Source organism: Anomaloglossus baeobatrachus, chromosome 1 (assembly GCF_048569485.1).
Source record: "Anomaloglossus baeobatrachus isolate aAnoBae1 chromosome 1, aAnoBae1.hap1, whole genome shotgun sequence".
In the NCBI taxonomy this organism is placed as follows: domain Eukaryota; kingdom Metazoa; phylum Chordata; class Amphibia; order Anura; family Aromobatidae; genus Anomaloglossus; species Anomaloglossus baeobatrachus.
Genome location: NC_134353.1, coordinates 285,112,145 through 285,130,198, shown reverse-complemented (window position 1 = coordinate 285,130,198; position 18,054 = coordinate 285,112,145). Strand labels below are relative to the sequence as shown.

Here is an 18,054-nt window from a genome sequence, read left to right as displayed (position 1 = left end):
GAGTATTGGCCGGGGACGCAGCGCATGCGCGCGAAGCCGAGGGACGGCGGCGAGGGGATCTATGACCTGAGACAGGGCATTAACCCGCCGGAGGGGACTAAACTAAAATCTCGAGCTGGGAGCGCGATATAAAAAAGGTGAAGCAAAACAAGTGCCCGAAAGTACTGTAAGAGTTAAGGTGTAAAAAACTCATGTATGTAAAATTTTTAATAAAAATCGACCTAAAATAAAAAATATACACTCAAGAAAAGTGTGTTTTATTTTCTCCCCCGGAAAAAGAAGGTGATGCTGAGGCCTCAGTAAACCCAGACTAGTAGTCTGGAATAAACTCCCATTCTCTTTTTGTTGTTTTTTTTTTTTTTTTTTTTTTTTTTTCCTTTCTTTATTTAAAATGGACGCTGTGAGCAGGAAAAAACTATCCCCCACCCCCCAAGTGATGCCAGGAGCACGGCGGAGGGCGGGAACGAAGAGGCCGGCGTCCAATAGCGCCGTGCGGGAGGCGGGCCTGGGGACGCCGAGGACAGGGCCGAAGCCGGGGGCTAAATTTTGAAGGTGCCGGGGCGAACAGAGGCCGCGCCGGCGGACCCGGCCGCAGGCGGCGGCGGAGAGGATCCTCGGCGCGCTGTGCGGGATGCGGCCTGGGCACGCCGAGGACGGGGCCTAAGCAGAGGCACCGTCGCGGGCAGAGGCCGCGCCGGCGGACCCGACCGCAGGCGGCGGCGGAGAGGATCCTCGGCGCGCTGTGCGGGATGCGGCCTGGGCACGCCGAGGACAGGGCCTAAGCAGAGGCACCGTCGCGGGCAGAGGCCGCGCCGGCGGACCCGGCCGCAGGCGGCGGCGGAGAGGATCCTCGCCGCGCCGTGCGGGATGCGGCCTGGTCACGCCGAGGACGGGGCCCAAGCAGAGGCACCGTCGCGGGCAGAGGCCGCGCCGGCGGACCTCGGCGCGCTGTGCGGTAGGCGGCCTGGGGGACCGAGGACAGTGGCCGAGCCGAGGTGCCGTTGCGGGCAGAGGCAGCGCCGGCGGAGCCGACCTCCGGCGTTTGAAGCTGTTAAAAGGTGCAGGGGCAGCGCCGGCGGGCCCGGCCGCAAGCGGCGGCGGCGCAGCAGCGATGCGGGGCCGCCCGACCTCGGAGTCGGCAGGGAGCTCCACGGACGCAGCGGGGGAGTCCGGCGAGTAGGCCCAGACCGGGGCCTAAATTTCTGCAGCCGTCCGAGGGGGGAGAAGGTAGTGGTCCTACCTGATCCGCGGCGCGCTGTCCAGTGTGCAGGCTGAGACTCTGCACATGCTCCTGTGTGCACCGCTCAGCGAAGGAATGGCGGTGGGCACCAGGAAGCAGGCTGAAGAAGGCAGGGAGTTGGACGCCATTGGGGTGGAAGCCCCTAAATGTAGCAGCGTTGCGGGCCCCATCCAAAAACTCTAGATGCGCTGCGGAGGTCCGGTCCCTGCTGTATGCCCCTTGCGACCCTTTGGGGTGGTACCGCAGGGTGAATAGGGGTGCCCAGGAAAGTTCAGCCCCGCGTGCCAACCGGGGAGTGGTACCGTGGAATTGGACGGGGGAGAGGGCCCGACAACTCAAGCCTCTGCGACCCAGGGGAGTGGTACCCACACGGGCTGCGAGAGCTGAGGTAGAGAAAAGATACCTGCAGAAAAAGAAAATTACCACAGATGAGAGCGACGAGCGTCGCCGAGAAAAAAATGAAAAAATATACGCAAAAAATCAAGTGGCTGAAGGGGGCCCAGTCGGCCCACATCAGCCTCCTACGACACTAAGCAAAAAACTGATTGAGCCCGCCTCTGGCTCAGGGGTTATACTGCTGGGGAGGAGCTAACTTTTTCTGTTTACTTAGTGTCAGCCTCCTAGTGACAGCAGCATAACCCATGGTCCTGTGTCCCCCAATGAAACGACAGAGAAAGTTAGATATGTTTAGCTTAGAAAAAAGACGTCTCAGAGGAGATCTCATTTATATGTATAAATACATGTGTGGTCAATATAAGGGACTGGCGCATGACTTATTTCTTCCAAAGACAGTACTAAGGACCAGGGGGCATACACTGCGAGTGGAAGAAAAGCGATTCCGACAGCTAAATAGGAAAGGGTTCTTTACAGTTAGAGCAGTCAGACTGTGGAATGCCCTACCACAAGAGGTAGTAATGGCCGATACTATAACAGCTTTTAAAAAAGGGCTGGATGATTTCCTCAGTACACAACAGATTGTTGGTGATAAATGACTTAGTGACCAAATGTAGAACTGGTGGAGGAAGGTTGAACTAGATGGACCTAGGTCTTTTTTCAACTTAAGTAACTATGTAACATTGCTATATTGTTATATGCCAAATAAAAAAAAATTACACTAAGAACGCTACCCATATGCGCATAATGCAGAAGAATCAGCACACGACGTGGTGCAATTTCTGGAAAATGGAAAAACCATGTTCTAAAATATATGTCATTACAATTTGAGGACATGCATAAATTAAAAATAAATAAAGCCTGGAGTACTGTTTTTAGCAGCTAGTGGAATACTGTTAGGATTTACATGCTCGCTGCCTACAGCCATGATTGTTCTCTCCTACAGGTGTTAAGTGATATTTCAATATCAGAAATATTTGAAAGATGCTAATGGGAACCTGACAGCTGATCCTCAGGCACCACGTACCCACACTCGCTGAATTATTTCAGTTAGGTATGTCTCAAAAGTCACGCTGTTTCAGAAAAAAAAGACTACTTTAAAAGGCAGCCGGCCTCGTTGGACGGGCGAATCCCTGGTGTCTTCTCCATGCCCACTGATATTGATAATAAGCGTACATAGGGAGAGACCCATCAGAAACTAGGTTTTTTTTATTATTATTTCTCACTCAGTGGATATATTTGCAGCCCATTATAGGTTTCCTTTTATTATTTCAAAAAGTAATTTACACTACAGTTTGTCCCCTTGTGACAATGTACCTGGTGAGTGACTTCTTCTCTGACCGTATCCAGAAACCAATCATCAGTTGGATAAAGGGCACATGCAAACATGAAATCTTGCCAGACCTGCAAGGGTAACAATGCACAATGTAAATGAATACAGACGCTTGTTATGGAGAGTTGATAATCACACTTATATCCATATCGGAAAGATTATATACAGTATCAGCTAAACAAGCCGGCAACTATCAAATGCAAAGAAAGAAATGAAAAGTTTACTTTTATACTATAGACCTCATGGCTATCACTTCCTTATAGGATATGTAACATAGTATAATAATAGGTCCAGAAATGTAAATTACAATAAGTGTTTTTTGGCTCATGTTATTACCTATAATACGCAGCACAAATAAAGCTATTACCATTATTCCCAAGTCATCACAAATGCTGTAGAACTCATCACTCTCATATACTCCTCCACCCCACACACGGAGAGTATTCATATTGGCATCAACGGCTGACTGTAGGAGATTACGGAGCCTGTATATAGAGATTGGTGAGAATGTCAGTGACAACACACATACCTATCTCTACAAATCCCTTTCCAAGATCTGTGTTGTGTCATTTCTTTCCATTACATGTGAATAAGGCTTTGTACTATAAGCTGCTGGGAATTTATTTGTGCAGAGGCACAAAACTTTGTAGCAAATAAGCCAAATCTCGTTTGAGGTCTAATGGTTTAGTATTATTTATACTAAAGGAGCCAGTACTGTTCTATACTGTACCAAGTCCACAACTCACGCGAGCAATACCTGTCAGAAGTGACACGGTCTTGAAAAGAGTCCGCTGGTATCCAGTTGGATCCTTTAAGGAAAATGGGAACTCCATTAATCTTCATGTAAAACGACAGACCAGGAGAGCCATCAATTGGCTCCTCAACAAGTTCAACAGTGCGAAAATAAATCTACAAAAAAAAAAAAAAAAAAAGAGAGAATAAACACCTTAGAAAAAAAAAATTAAGAATTTAGTACATTGCCACAATATGATCAGTCTAAAGTGAACCTCCTGATTTTGGCTACAAATACCGAGGTAAAAACTCACCAAATACTGAACATGTGAATGTGGCGTAACTGTGCAGGAAAAATCCATAAAACAGGCACAAATCCCTCCAAGACATACATCAGACATCTGTGAAATACGGTTTGAATAGAGACCGCAATGAGCACACTGGCCGCGGATCTCCTAACCCACACTCAGCTGCCAATCTGGAGCTGCAGGAGCCCTTAGGACTTCTTGTAAAGCTCCTTCCTACCAAAGCCTTCTTTCACCTTCCTGACCAGGCAAAATTTTCGAATCAGACATGTCACTTTATTTTCTAATCGCTCTAGAAGGCTTTTTCCCATGCAAGTGATACGGAGACTTTTTTCAGAATGAATTAAACCCCTTCATCGCATTTTTGCCATTTTTTTGGTCTCAGTTAGGCCTCATTCATATATCTGTGTTTAACCCCTTCACATCCTTCTTATAAGAGCCATAACTTTATTTTTCCCTCAATCTAGCCATGTGAGGGCTTGTTTTTTGCGGGACGAGCTGTACTTTTAAATGGCAACATTAATTCTGACACATTGTACTGGAAACTGCGGTGAAACTGCAAAATAAAAGTGCAATTCCATGAGTGGGTTTTTTTATTTACCATGTTCACTATGTGGAAAAACTGAGCTGGCATTATGATTCCCTAGGTCGGTACACGTTCATAGATACCAAATATGCATAGCTTTACCTTTATCTAAGTAGTGAAAAAAAAATTCAGAAATTTGAGGCTAAGTGATGGCTTATTTTTTTGGTCTTGAGCTGACATTCTTCGTTATACCATTTTTGTGTAGATTTGACATTTTGATCACCAGTTATTGCATTTTAATGCAATGTTGCGGCGCCCAAAAATAGGAATTCTGGAGTTTTGATGTTTTTCTCTCGCCACGCCGTTTACCAATCAGATTAGTTGATTTTATATCTTGATAGATCGAGCATTTCTGAAAGCAGCGATACCAAATATGTGAATTTCCTTATTGCTTTATTTTCAATGGGGCAACAGGGGGATGACTTGAACTTTTGGGGGGTGGGTGGTGTCATATGTTTGAAACCTTTTTTTTACATTTTTTATTGATTTTATTAGTCCCCCTAAGGGACTTGAAGCCTTCTGTTCAGAGCGATGCTTCAACAGAAATGCTGGCCTCCTTTGATGATGGTCTGACAGTCTTTCTTGCCTTATGACAAACACCATGCAAATATTCAGGGTGTGTAAAAGTCCTCCTGATTCTCATTCTGATGTGTGATAGGTCACTTTCTTCACCTATCAAAGTCACCAACCAGAATCAAACATCATTGGAAGTTGGCTTGAAAGATGTCAGTGTGAAAAAATGAATGTGTTTCAGACACATTTGCACTGACATAACCAAATTAAAGGCTGACACTCTTGTACGGAGTATAAATACATATGTGGTCAATATAAAGATCCGGCACATGACTTATTCCTTCCAAACTGAATAGGATAACTGAAGTGAGCACTAATATATATATTATGAGTGCAAGCCAAAAAATACATACTATATAAGGATAAGGCTGCACATCAAAGTTAGATAATGGTATAATGCCTTAAGCATATGGAAAAATATTGGAAAATACAATGAAAAATGCTACTTGCTAACTTGAACATGTGAATAATGAATTGCATACCTGCCATGAATATTAGGAAAAAGGAGATATTTAGCAATCGCATTGATCAATGTAACTGAGCTCCAAAACCTCGTCAAGGTATATCTCTATATTGGGGTCCCTAGCTCTGTAACCCTAACTGTGTGTCATCTCATTGCAATTAAAAACTGCTGTGGGTGGAGAAGACACAGCTCCGCCCCTTTCGGCCATGTTTTTTCCATCTCCTATATAAGAAAGTCCTTGGTTATCCCTCTCCACCCACAACAGTTTTTAATTGCAATGAGATGACACACAGTTAGGGTCACAGAGCTAGGGACCCCAATATAGAGATATACCTTGACGAGGTTTTGGGGCTCAATTACATTGATCAATGCGATTGCTAAATATCTCCTTTTTCCTAATATTCATGGCAGGTATGCAAATTATTATTCACATGTTCAAGTTAGCAAGTAGCATTTTTCATTGTATTTTCCAATATTTTTCCATATGCTTGAGGCATTATACCATTATCTAACTTTGATGTGCAGCCTTATCCTTATTCCTTCCAAAGACAATACTAAGTACCAGGGGGGCATACACTGCGAGTGGGAAAAAAAGGGATTCCGGCAGCTAAACAGGAAAGGGTTCTTTACAGTTAGAGCAGTCAGACTGTGGAATGCCCTACCACAAGAGGTAGTAATGCCAGATACTATAACAGCTTTAAAAAAAAGGGCTGGATAATTTTCCCAGTACACACAACATTGTTGGTTGTAAATTACTTGATGACAAAATGTATAATTGGTGGAGGAAGGGTGAACTAGATGGACCTAGGTCTTTTTCAACCTATATAAGTATGTAACAATGAGTAAGTAGCTCAGTGGTAAGTGTCCTGTCTTTCAGATACAGAGCTTTGGGTTTGAGTCCCTATAGTGGACAGAGGTCTTTTTATTATTATTATCCTTACAAACAAAAACTGTGTGTGACACAGATGCCTTACCATTACCCTATAGGTTCATTATTTATTTGATTCGATATTTAGGTAATATATCATAAGAAAACAATGTCAGGTGTCAGATATCACTTGTCAGGCACGTAAAAGAGCAACCATCCACTTATACATAGTTTACTGGTATTAGGCTTTAAAAGCAGTAGAGCCCCAAAAATTTTGAAACACAAAAAAAAATGATGAAAAAAATAAATCCACAAACCTTAGTTGTTTTTTCAATGATGTATTCACCCTCAAAGTGAAATGTGAGAGACATATTGTATCCAGTTTGAGGTCCATATCCATTCGGCCACCATAAATCTACAGATGAATTCTGAAAAAAAAAAAAAAAGAGAAAAAATAATCAATTATGTTTATATCCAAAACAGACTTTCCTTCTGGCTATCTAATGTGCTCTATTGCTCCTTTATAACTGAGCAAAGATTATGTCCATATTCAATAATGTAAATCAGCACATGAGATTTAAACGGGTATTCTCAGGTTATAGTTAGAAGAAGAAAGTCATTTGATTTCTCGGTTGTCTATCTGCTGTCATTTTCCTGCTGTGAGAGCTTTCATCTTTCATAGTGTAGAGCTTGTTTGCCAAGGAGATCAACCACCAATGCCTTGCGGAGTGTGCCAAGTAGTTACATTCTAGGGGAGTAGTTACCTCAAAATACGAGTCACATTTTTCCAGCTTATTGATTTCTATACAGTTGTTTTCTGCTCACCTCCCCACTGTGAGCTCCTGACCGAACTACTGTCATGAGTCCTGTAAAATAAAAAGCGCAAGACCCCATCCCAGGGCAGTTTCCGGAGAAGTCTTCCTATTTACTGCTCATGTAAGCTTATTCAAAGTCACTCCATATGCAATTTTTTTTATAAAAGTGTAGTCTGTAGAACAAACACTGATGATTTATAACAGTAGCAGGACAACACTCAGCTTCAGGACTAAGCTATTGAACCAGAATGGTCCCTCAATGAGAAGTGCCTGCCTTCCTACAGCCACAATGAAGCAGAGAGACTTGAGAGCCATGTGCTACTGAAGACACGTGTTTATTATAACTATTTAAAACAATTAGGGAATTGCCTAACCAGAATATGTAGGAGGCAGGAACAGGGTAGCCTTCAATTAGCACTCCTCCTATTATACAAAGCAGAAAACCACTGTCCGCTCTGGAGGACTACTGGTGTCCAAGCATTACTGGTGTAGCGACGTATCACCCAAATGTTTAGCCCAGAAAAACAGCTAATCAAAAAGATTACCTTTTAATTAACAAGCTATATGAAGACCCACTAAATGAAAACTGCATGTCCTAAATAGATTGACATCACACAGTCACCATCCATAACTACATTATAAGCTTGGGATATTCACTGTCTGCCCATTTATCCATTGGAAACCTAAAGACTATGTAAAAAAGATTTCTAGAATTACCTTATCAATTTCTAGCATTATTTGATATGTCTGCTGACCAGGATCAATTCTCAAATCCTGGGACTTGTCAACTTGCAGTTGTGGGATCCTTATGACTACTTGCCCTAGGAGGACGCTCTCGGTGACTGCATCAAACACAGGCTCAATGATAACTGCCCACTGGGATGTTGTATCATCTGTACAGAAGAGAATACATCAAACAAAACAGATAGGTACACTAAGGCAGTGTTCACACATTGCGTTTTTAGATGCATGTTTGAGTGCAGATTTGTCACAAAACCTGAAGGGAATCTTGATGCCAAAGTCAATGAAAAATATGAAGTGTCATGCGTACATTGTTTATTTGTAACATGCAGATTGGTGCAGAAAATTATCTGCAGCATGTCAATTCCTTCAGCTTTTTTTCCACCCATTGACTTCAATGAAGTCAGTCAAAAATACTATAAAAACAAATGCAGATTTGCTGTATTTTTGTAGCGTTTTTAGACAGAATTCAATGCTGTAGAGATACATAATAAAAACCTACTTGGCCTAAATGTCAATGAGTGTCAAATGTCCCCTGGGCACATTCATTCGGCAGCTATTCTACTGCATGGTTTACAGATGTATTAAACAGAATGGTTATGTGTGGTTATTATTCGATTTTGCACTTCGTTCTGCTCATTTGTTTGCATTGACTTAGTTCCCCCTCTATGAAACTCCCATACTTTCAGACCTTGGAGCGTCAAACACACCCCATTCATTTTCTTTTGTCTTATATATACACACGTTTAGTTACCCATTTACCCTGTGCATTACACTACTATACACTAATTAAATGTTATTTATACAACCAATGTGAAGACTTGATTCAGTCAATGTTTTCACTTTGGTCTCTTTTTCTGCATCCTACATATTCCCCTATTTTTTCTTTTTAAATGGTTTTAATATGTACAAGTATCTCTCTAAATGGTTGTACCAATAAAGGATTTTAATCATTGGTGAATTCAGTCTTTATTTCTGTCGAATCTTTAGTGATAGGTAATAGATATAAATACACACAGAGCAACAGATATATAATAAAATTGCACCCTGTGAAGCTTAACTGCACAGCTTTTTATGAATAAATAAAATTAAAAAAAAAAAATACATTGGGTCCCCCCCATTTTTGATCACTAGCAAAGCTAATATCAGCCTGCAGCTGTCTGGTCCTTGGTTATTGGGCCCTTCCCAGCCTAAAAATTGCAGCTCATAGCCGCCAAAATTTTGTCTGTATACAGTTCATCTAAATAAATTGTACCCTGTTTCCCCGAAAATAAGACACTGTCTTATAATTTTTTTGCCCTGAAAAAAGAGCTAGGTCTTCTTTTCAGGGGATGTCTTATTCTAGAGGAGACATGGTTGGGGGTAAGTTTACCCCCCACAAAAAGCAGGTTCCCCCCCTTCCCAGGATCGTCATACTTACCAGCCCCGGGCGTCTGTATGGCTCCCAGATCCTCCTGTGATCTCCCATCAGGTACGCTGCATGCCTCCACCGCGTCTGGCCGACATCAGATCACACACACACACACTTCTCCTTGTGCCCTCCGGTGGGTGGTCCCAGCAGCTGTGCTGCACGCCGTGCTCCTCTGTCTCCTGCCGACACTCACAGATCCTATCGCATGCATACACACACACACACTCACAACATCCGGAGATGCCACATGATTCCGGCCATGTGATCCTCCGGCAGGTCCTGGAAGATCACTGCATGCACAGTATTGCCACCAAGAAGCAGGCGATATCCCTGGATGGTTGTGTGTGTGTGTGTGTGTGTGTGTGTGTGTGTGTGTGTGTGTGTGTGTGTGCGTGCGTGCGTGCGTGCGTGCGTGCGTGCGTGCGTGCGAGAGAGATCTGATGTGTGTGTGCGCGCATGTTCTGCCGCAGGACCTTTATGCGCTCACCTGCTCCCGGTCAGCTTCTGGCGAGTATGATCGGAGGTCTTCTTTCTTCTGTCTTCTCTCTTCTGGGGATGTCCGCTGCCTATAATGAAGTGTCCTGCAGTGTCTTTAACTTTTTCTCCGCTGCATGACACTTCATTATTGACCGCGGCAAGGTCTTATTTTCCGTGGATGTCTTATATTAAAGCTTCCCTGAAAACTCCTGGGAGGTCTTATTTTCAAGGGAAAGGTCTTATTTTCGGGGAAACACGGTATTACTTGAGTGGTGGATAATATTTTGAAGGTTGGGATCCTATCCATGCACCTACAAATTGGTGGAGTGCCATATTTGCTTTACTATATGTAAAAGGCCACCATACCAAGTATACCACTAGGTCATTTATTGATTTCTGGGTGATATGACAACCATTGGTCCTCGAGATTGTGTTGTGGTGAGACAACCGAGTGAGAGAGGGAACCCCTTTGAACTCACAACCGTCTAAATGCCAAGATCGCCTTTGACTGTGACATATGGAGGGTTAAACAACCAGAGACAATGCTACCTGGCGGCACGGTGGCTCAGTGGTTAGCACTGCAGTCTTGCAGCGCTGGAGTCCTTGGTTCAAATCCCACCAAGAACACTATCTCCAAGGAGTTTGTATGTTCTCCCAGTGTTTGCGTGGGTTTCCTCCGGGTACTCCGGTTTCCTCCTACACTTCAAAGACATACAGATAGGGACTCTAGATTGTGAGCCCCAATGGGGACAGTATTGCCAATGTATGTAAAGCGCTGTGGAATTAATAGCGCTATATAAATGAATAAAATTATTATATTATTATTATTACTGCCGGAGATTAGCTATCAGTTAAGCCGAACTTCTGGAGTTGATCTACCTGTACATCCAACATTGGGAACACCTTCCCATTTTGACCAACACATACAGCAATTGTTGGAACGTTTTAAGGAACGCCTTGCCACTTGAAGTTGATTACACTATCAAACCAAAACTCCCATCTGCGGACAACTTTTTCAGTTCTCCTGCTTTGCACTGATAAGTAAAAAACACTGAACACAATTTTTTTGTTTAGTTGTATCTTATATCATAAGGCAAGGCACTTTACAGAGTCGGTATTGACTTAAGATAACTACATCCAATAGATTGCACTAGAGTCCCTGCTTTCCTCCTCTGTGAATATGCTATTTGCACAGGGAGAACAGAACATTAGCACTAGTGATTAATGATGGGCGAGCACTAAAAGGCTCAAATGCTCTTACTCAATTTGAGCTGGTCAGACACTTGGACAAGATAGACGAGAGTAACGACCATTATGAAAAGTTAATTGGCATCGTCGGGTCTGCAACTTGCTCTCCCTGGGGCGCCTGCACACATCATGCAGTAAAGCAAGCTTGTGCGTTGTGGTCATTGTTTCATGGACTAAATATCTGAGCTCCACGAATACCCGCGCACGCTACAGCTCAATCGAGTTACGAGCATGCTCGCCCATCAAAACTAGTAATTTATGGAATAACCATCAAAGAAGGAACTGTGGATAGTGCTGTGGAATAGTTAGGAGTGCTTCCCATGCTCCCAATACATTCCACTAACCCTTCTCCAGCCTAGTGAGCACAGAGGTTTAGACATGTAATGGTGTAACCCCATGGTAAAAGTGCCTACCATTGATCAACAGTCATTGCTGCCTACCAGAAAATATATCAGTTGGAATCAGTTTCCCTTTGTAAAGGTTTATAAATGAAACGCCACTTACACAACTTTGTCCTACAATGCATTTTCACAAGTAATCTAAAGCTCGCTCCTGAAAGACTTACCGAACACAGAGGTGCAGGAAATATAGATTAGATGAACCAGATTATATGCTTCAATTCTGATATCTTTCCAGATTCCCTGTGTAGGAAACGAAGGTCCCCAATCCCAGCTGAATGAACACTGGGCCTGCATTGTGAGAAAAGAGGGAAATCGGGGCAAGGGTCACTTTACAACATTTATTAGAACACAATGTTCTTTCAAAAGCCTTTCAATTTTAGATAAACTCCCTCAAAAAATATCCACCAAGATCTATCATACAATCTATACACGTCTATCACAAATTCTTAAAGCACCACTCCAGCATTTTTTAATTGCACCTATGGATTGGTACTTTAAATCTACGGTGTTTGCTGGTGTTTTCGTCTTTTTTCGCAGTGGTGCCATCTTGTGCCCGTAACTTCTGACTAGCCAGAAGTGAGACGTTATTTCATAAGCTCCCAGTGCATCTCTATGAGAGCCAGAACCAGACTGTCATAAAGATGTATTGACTTATGACCTCCGGCACTTTCCATGAAACACTGGAGCTGCTGGCATATCATAAATCATGTGAGACCGTCCAGAGCACTGCTGGAAACAGATGACCTGAGTATAGGACGAGGAGGGGGGAGGGGCAGATGACAAACGTAATGCCTTCACGACCTTTGACGTACATTTGCATCAAAGGAGGTTTCTCTACTAATACTGATTTAATATACACTGTTCCAGAATTACAATGTATTAAAAAGGAGCTGGTATTTGAGCCATTTTTATTGCCACTGCTCTCCTGAGTACTCTGGTGCTTGTTTTTATCAAATCTGCCACAATATACCAGAGATGTGGTGCCTTGTAATGAGTGCTACTTGTTATGGTCTTTAAGAAGATGGCGCTGCTTTTAATGTAATAATGCAGAGCAGCTTGAGAATTCTATCACACTGGCCCCTTGGTAAAGACCAGAAAAATTAGCGCTAAATAAAAAAAGGTCATATACGTATATATTTTATTGCAGAACAATATATAGAATACTTAGGGGAGCAGAAACAACAACCAAGAGCAAAACTTGGACCCTTGACCTGGTAACAGGCCCACTCTTAATCCCATATAGAAGTCTTATATATTGGGTATCACCTTTCTTATGAAGTTGACATGGCAGTCTCCCTTTTGTACTTTCGGAGGGCACTCTGGAGGGATAGTATAGGCGTGTCGTGTGCTCTTTTCTTTTGCCCAGTCTATAGCTGACAGAAACTTGATTTCTATTTGGTTTTCCTCTTTAATTATTTTGGTAATATCTAAGGTCTGTAAGTGGAAAAACACAATGACAAGTCAGTCTTATTATGAGGAAATGAATAGAAATACATGTAATATATTAATTGGCTATAAATGAATTTGGATTTGATAGCTTCCATTTTGCATTAAAGGTTTTTGCTACCTCATAAGAGAGAAACAATGTAGAGGCAGAAATGTGGACACCTGTGAAGTATCACTTACTTTACTGGGTGCTACAGTTCTAATTAAAAACGGTGTTATCTGCTGCAGATCTAGCAGTCCCCTGAATGGTGAGCCCAGTATAACCCCACCCACACCACTGATTGGCAGCTTTCTGTGTACACTGTGCATAGGCAGAAAACTGCCAAACCAGTGCTGGGGGTGTGGTTGGACTACCTGTCAGCAGGTTTACTAGTCCTCGAAGTATAATCTCCTGCTAATGAAATAGTGATTTCATACATTGCAAACTACAGCAAGCAGCCCAGTAAGTGAAATAGGTATGATCACGGTCAACCTCATCCTGCTCTCAGATTATGTAGCAAAATCCTAGTCCGATAACACCATGCATCAGTAAACTACTTGAAAGCCATATTTTGTCACACTATTTCACAGGATTCTGTAGCAGTGTAATGAAGGGAGTAGAACCTTGTGCTACAGAGCTATGTTTCTTCATAGAATAAACTGCAAATATAGGATAGGGGGTCTACTTCTTCAGACCCCAACATCTATGCTCCAACTACTGAACCCTAAAAAGAGGTTGCATACATCATAAAGCAAAAGTTGTGTATTAATAAGGACAAACGTATTATAAAGGCAAGTCATGAAATTGCTGGGGGAGGGTAAGATCAGGGTTTCCCCATTTCCCTTCCGATTAAGATTGTGAAGCAGCAAAGAGCTTCCCCCTCCATGTTCATTACAGAAACGTTAGTAGCTACTTGATTTTTGCACATGAAATTCCTCCTCAGGCTGTATTCTATGCTCCAACCTCTTTTCGCAAAGGATGTGACTTTATGAACAGCCAACAAAAATGATATACTGTACTGTATTTGCTTTCAAACACAGTTGCGACAGGCAAAAAACCCACTTGATCCTTGTCAGAAATTGGTCATAAAGGAGATAGGAAAGACATCCAAAAGGAAGGATCCCCAGAAATTGCAAATCCTGGTTACAGTCCGGGCTGTGTACAGCCACTGGAGGGGAATAAATGTCCAAGTCTGACCAAGGAGGAGGGACACTTTTTGGAAGGGCTCTGCTATTGTTTGTGCAATACTGAGCACAAGACAGCTCCATAAGGGCATGAGCTTTACTGGTCGTATGCGGACTTGAGACAAAAGTCTACAGGCACTGGATGTGATGGCAGAGAGCTTATCTTAACCCCTTAGCGATGGAGACAATTCTTTCGCTTTAAAGAGAATCTGTCACCAGGTTTTTGCTACTTCATCTGAGAGCAGCATGTTGTAGGCAGAGAGATTTTGAAACTAATCATGTTTATCTTAGACTAGCTATACTACCCGGCTTCGCCCGGGTTAATAACTGCTGTTAACAAAATAGAATGTATTAACAAAAATGTATTCTGCACACAAAAAACAAACACAAAACAAATAGGTGTGTTTTAGGGCGATTATGTGGCAAGGTTGGTGTATGTGTGGTGAGATGTGTGCTGAGGGTGGTATATGTGTTCAAGTACATGGTAGTGTGTGGCGCATTTTGTGTGTGTGTTCATATCCCTGAGTGTGGCGAGTATCCCATTTCGGGGCCCCACATTAGCAACTGTACGGTATATACTGGCAGCTGTCAATTTGCCCCCAACACTTTTCGTTTCACTTTTTCCCCATTATGTAGATAGGGGCAAAATTGATTGGTAAATTGGAACGCGCGGGGTTAAAACTTCGCCTCACAACATAGCACCCGGCGCTGCCCGGGATAGTAACTGTCTCTCTGTTTCTCTCCCATTTTCCGTCTGTCTCCCCTTCAGTATATATCTATCTGTTTCTCTCCCATTTTCCGTCTGTCTCCCCTTCAGTATATATCTATCTGTTTCTCTCCCATTTTCCGTCTGTCTCCCCCTCAGTATATATCTATCTGTTTCTCTCCCATTTTCCGTCTGTCTCCCCCTCTGTATATATCTATCTGTTTCTCTCCCATTTTCCGTCTGTTTCCCTGTGTCTGTCTGTCTGTTTCCCTGTGTCTGTCTGTCTGTTTCCCTGTGTCTGTCTGTCTGTTTCCCTGTGTCTGTCTGTCTGTTTCCCTGTGTCTGTCTGTCTGTTTCCCTGTGTCTGTCTGTCTGTTTCCCTGTGTCTGTCTGTCTGTTTCCCTGTGTCTGTCTGTCTGTTTCCCTGTGTCTGTCTGTCTGTTTCCCTGTGTCTGTCTGTCTGTTTCCCTGTGTCTGTCTGTCTGTTTCCCTGTGTCTGTCTGTCTGTTTCCCTGTGTCTGTCTGTCTGTTTCCCTGTGTCTGTCTGTCTGTTTCCCTGTGTCTGTCTGTCTGTTTCCCTGTGTCTGTCTGTCTGTTTCCCTGTGTCTGTCTGTCTGTTTCCCTGTGTCTGTCTGTCTGTTTCCCTGTGTCTGTCTGTCTGTTTCCCTGTGTCTGTCTGTCTGTTTCCCTGTGTCTGTCTGTCTGTTTCCCTGTGTCTGTCTGTCTGTTTCCCTGTGTCTGTCTGTCTGTTTCCCTGTGTCTGTCTGTCTGTTTCCCTGTGTCTGTCTGTCTGTTTCCCTGTGTCTGTCTGTTTCCCTGTGTCTGTTTCCCTGTCTCTCTCTTTCCCTGTCAGTCTGTCTCTTTGCGTCTGTTTCTTACCCTGTCTGTGTCTGTCTCTTTCCCTGGCTGCATTGTGACACGCCAACATTCCATATAAGGGCGTGGCTGCGCATTCTTCTGAAGTTCTGGCTGCACTGTGGCTCCCAGCTCCATTTGCTTTAATGGAGGCAGGTTTTTTGGTGAATAACTGTAAAGAGCGGGGTTTAAATGTCCCCTCAAAACATAGCCTATGACGCTCTCGGGGTCCAGAAGTGTGAGTGTGCAAAATTTTGTGGCTGTAGCTGCGACGGTGCAGATGCCAATCCCGGACATACATACATACATACACACACATACACACACACCTTTATATATTAGATTACAGAGTGCAGCCCTCATCTCAGAATTGGGTCTGGCAGAGCTGGAAGCTGACCCTGCTCACACCAGGCTCTCAATAAAGATTGTGCATTCATTGTGAGGTGTCAATCACAGCAGGGGGTATGTCTGACTGGTCTGCATGATGCACCAAGTCACACCAATGTTAATCACAGAGCAATAAACCCTTTAGTATGAGTAAACAATAGCTGACACACAGATAAGAGAAAAAGATGTTTTTCTTTTTTAACCCTCACAGAATTCTGTCCTCAGCTTACATTGCAAAAACCTGGTGATAGACTTCCTTTTTTCAAATCAAATCTGAGCGGTATTATTTTATGTACTAATACTGAAATGTTTCTACATATCAGTGGTTCTGAAATAGCTTTTTTGGGGGTTTTTTTTGGTGATATATTGTAATTTACGTAACCAGTAACTTTAGGTTTAGAGGTTTTATTTTTTTTGTGAAAATATCTGAAATTTGATGAAAATGTAGAAAAAAAACCTAGCAATTTTTAAAGTTTAAATGCTTATTTTCATACCAGATAGTCATTCCACACAAAATAATTAATAACATTTCACAGCAGGACATGAATATTTCTGTTTGATCACTGATCTCATGATGTGAGTGTTCATTTACTGCAATGCATGAGACCTGTCAGTTTGACGACACAGCCTGTCATTGCGACAGCAATTATCAGCACCCGCAATCGTGGGGTGCAAAGTGGGTTGACTTCTAAATGACTCATTAAAAGGCTTATTTGAGGTTGTTAAGAAGTTAATGATTGTAAAAAAATCTAAATCACACAAACAATAACAATGTAAATTAGATTTACTATCACCTTTTCAAGAGAGGTTAAGGTACAGTCACACTAAGCAACATCGCTGCTGAGGCACAACTTGTTAGCGATGTTGCTGTGTGTGACATCCAGCAACAACCTGGTCCCTGCTGTGAGGTCGTTGGTTGTTTCTGAATGTCCTGGACCATTTTTTAGTTGTTGCTCTCCCGCTGTGAAGCACACATCACTGTGTGTGACAGCGACAGAGCAACAACTAAATGTGCAGGCAGTAGGGAGCCGGCTTCTGCGGACGCTGGTAACCAATATAAATATCGGGTAACCAAGAAGCCCTTTCCTTGGTTATCCGATATTTACCTTCGTTACCAGCGTCCGCCGCTCTCACGCTGTCAGTGCCGGCTCCCTGCTCCCTGCACACGTAGCTGTAGTACACATCGGGTAATTAACCCGATGTGTACTGTGTCTAGGAGTGCAGGGAACAGGGAGCCGGCACTGGCAGTGTGAGAGCGGCGGACGCTGGTAACGAAGGTAAATATCAGGTAACCAAGGGAAGGGCTTCTTGGTTACCCGATGTTTACCGTGGTTACCAGCGTCCGCAGAAGCTGGCTCCCTGCTGCCTGCACACGTAGCAGAGTACACATCGGGTAATTAACCCAATGTGTACTGTGCCTAGGTGTGCAGGGAGCCAGCGCTAAGCGGTGTGCGCTGGTAACCAAGGGTTGGTTACCCGATATTTACCTTAGTTACCAAGCGCAGCATGCTTCCACGTGTAGCGACGCTCCAGCGATCCCTGCCAGGTCAGGTTGCTGGTGGGATCGCTGGAGCATCGCTTAGTGTAACATCTCACCAGCGACCTCCTAGCAACTTACCAGCGATCCCTATCAGGTTGTATTGTTGTTGGGATCGCTGGTAAGTTGTTTAGTGTGACTGGGCCTTTAGACTCTACATTGGCCAACATACATCAGATTTTGTACTTGGCCATTAGCCACCATCTAGACATTCATACTGTATTATTCTAATGAAATAGAAGGCCACGTGCATTCGTTGATTATTTGGTGAGATTTTTTACCTCAGTATTTATAGCCAAAACCAGGAGTGGGTGATAAATACAAAACTGGTGTAACTGGTGTCCGGGTTTCTATTATACTTTTCTCCTGATTG

At 43.4% G+C, this 18,054-nt stretch overlaps 1 protein-coding gene across 2 annotated transcripts in view; it reads right to left on the bottom strand.

Annotated features, from left to right (window-relative positions):
* Positions 1-18,054, bottom strand: part of MANBA (mannosidase beta) — a 124,381-nt gene that overhangs the window by 59,703 nt on the left and 46,624 nt on the right. For both annotated transcript variants that reach the window (XM_075350655.1, XM_075350663.1), the window contains exons 4-10: positions 12,853-13,020; positions 11,751-11,874; positions 8,026-8,201; positions 6,811-6,921; positions 3,724-3,875; positions 3,334-3,451; positions 2,951-3,037 (exon numbers count right to left, since the gene is read on the bottom strand). In XM_075350655.1, the coding sequence (XP_075206770.1) occupies positions 2,951-3,037; positions 3,334-3,451; positions 3,724-3,875; positions 6,811-6,921; positions 8,026-8,201; positions 11,751-11,874; positions 12,853-13,020 (936 nt within the window). The remainder of the gene's footprint in view (positions 1-2,950; positions 3,038-3,333; positions 3,452-3,723; positions 3,876-6,810; positions 6,922-8,025; positions 8,202-11,750; positions 11,875-12,852; positions 13,021-18,054) is intronic.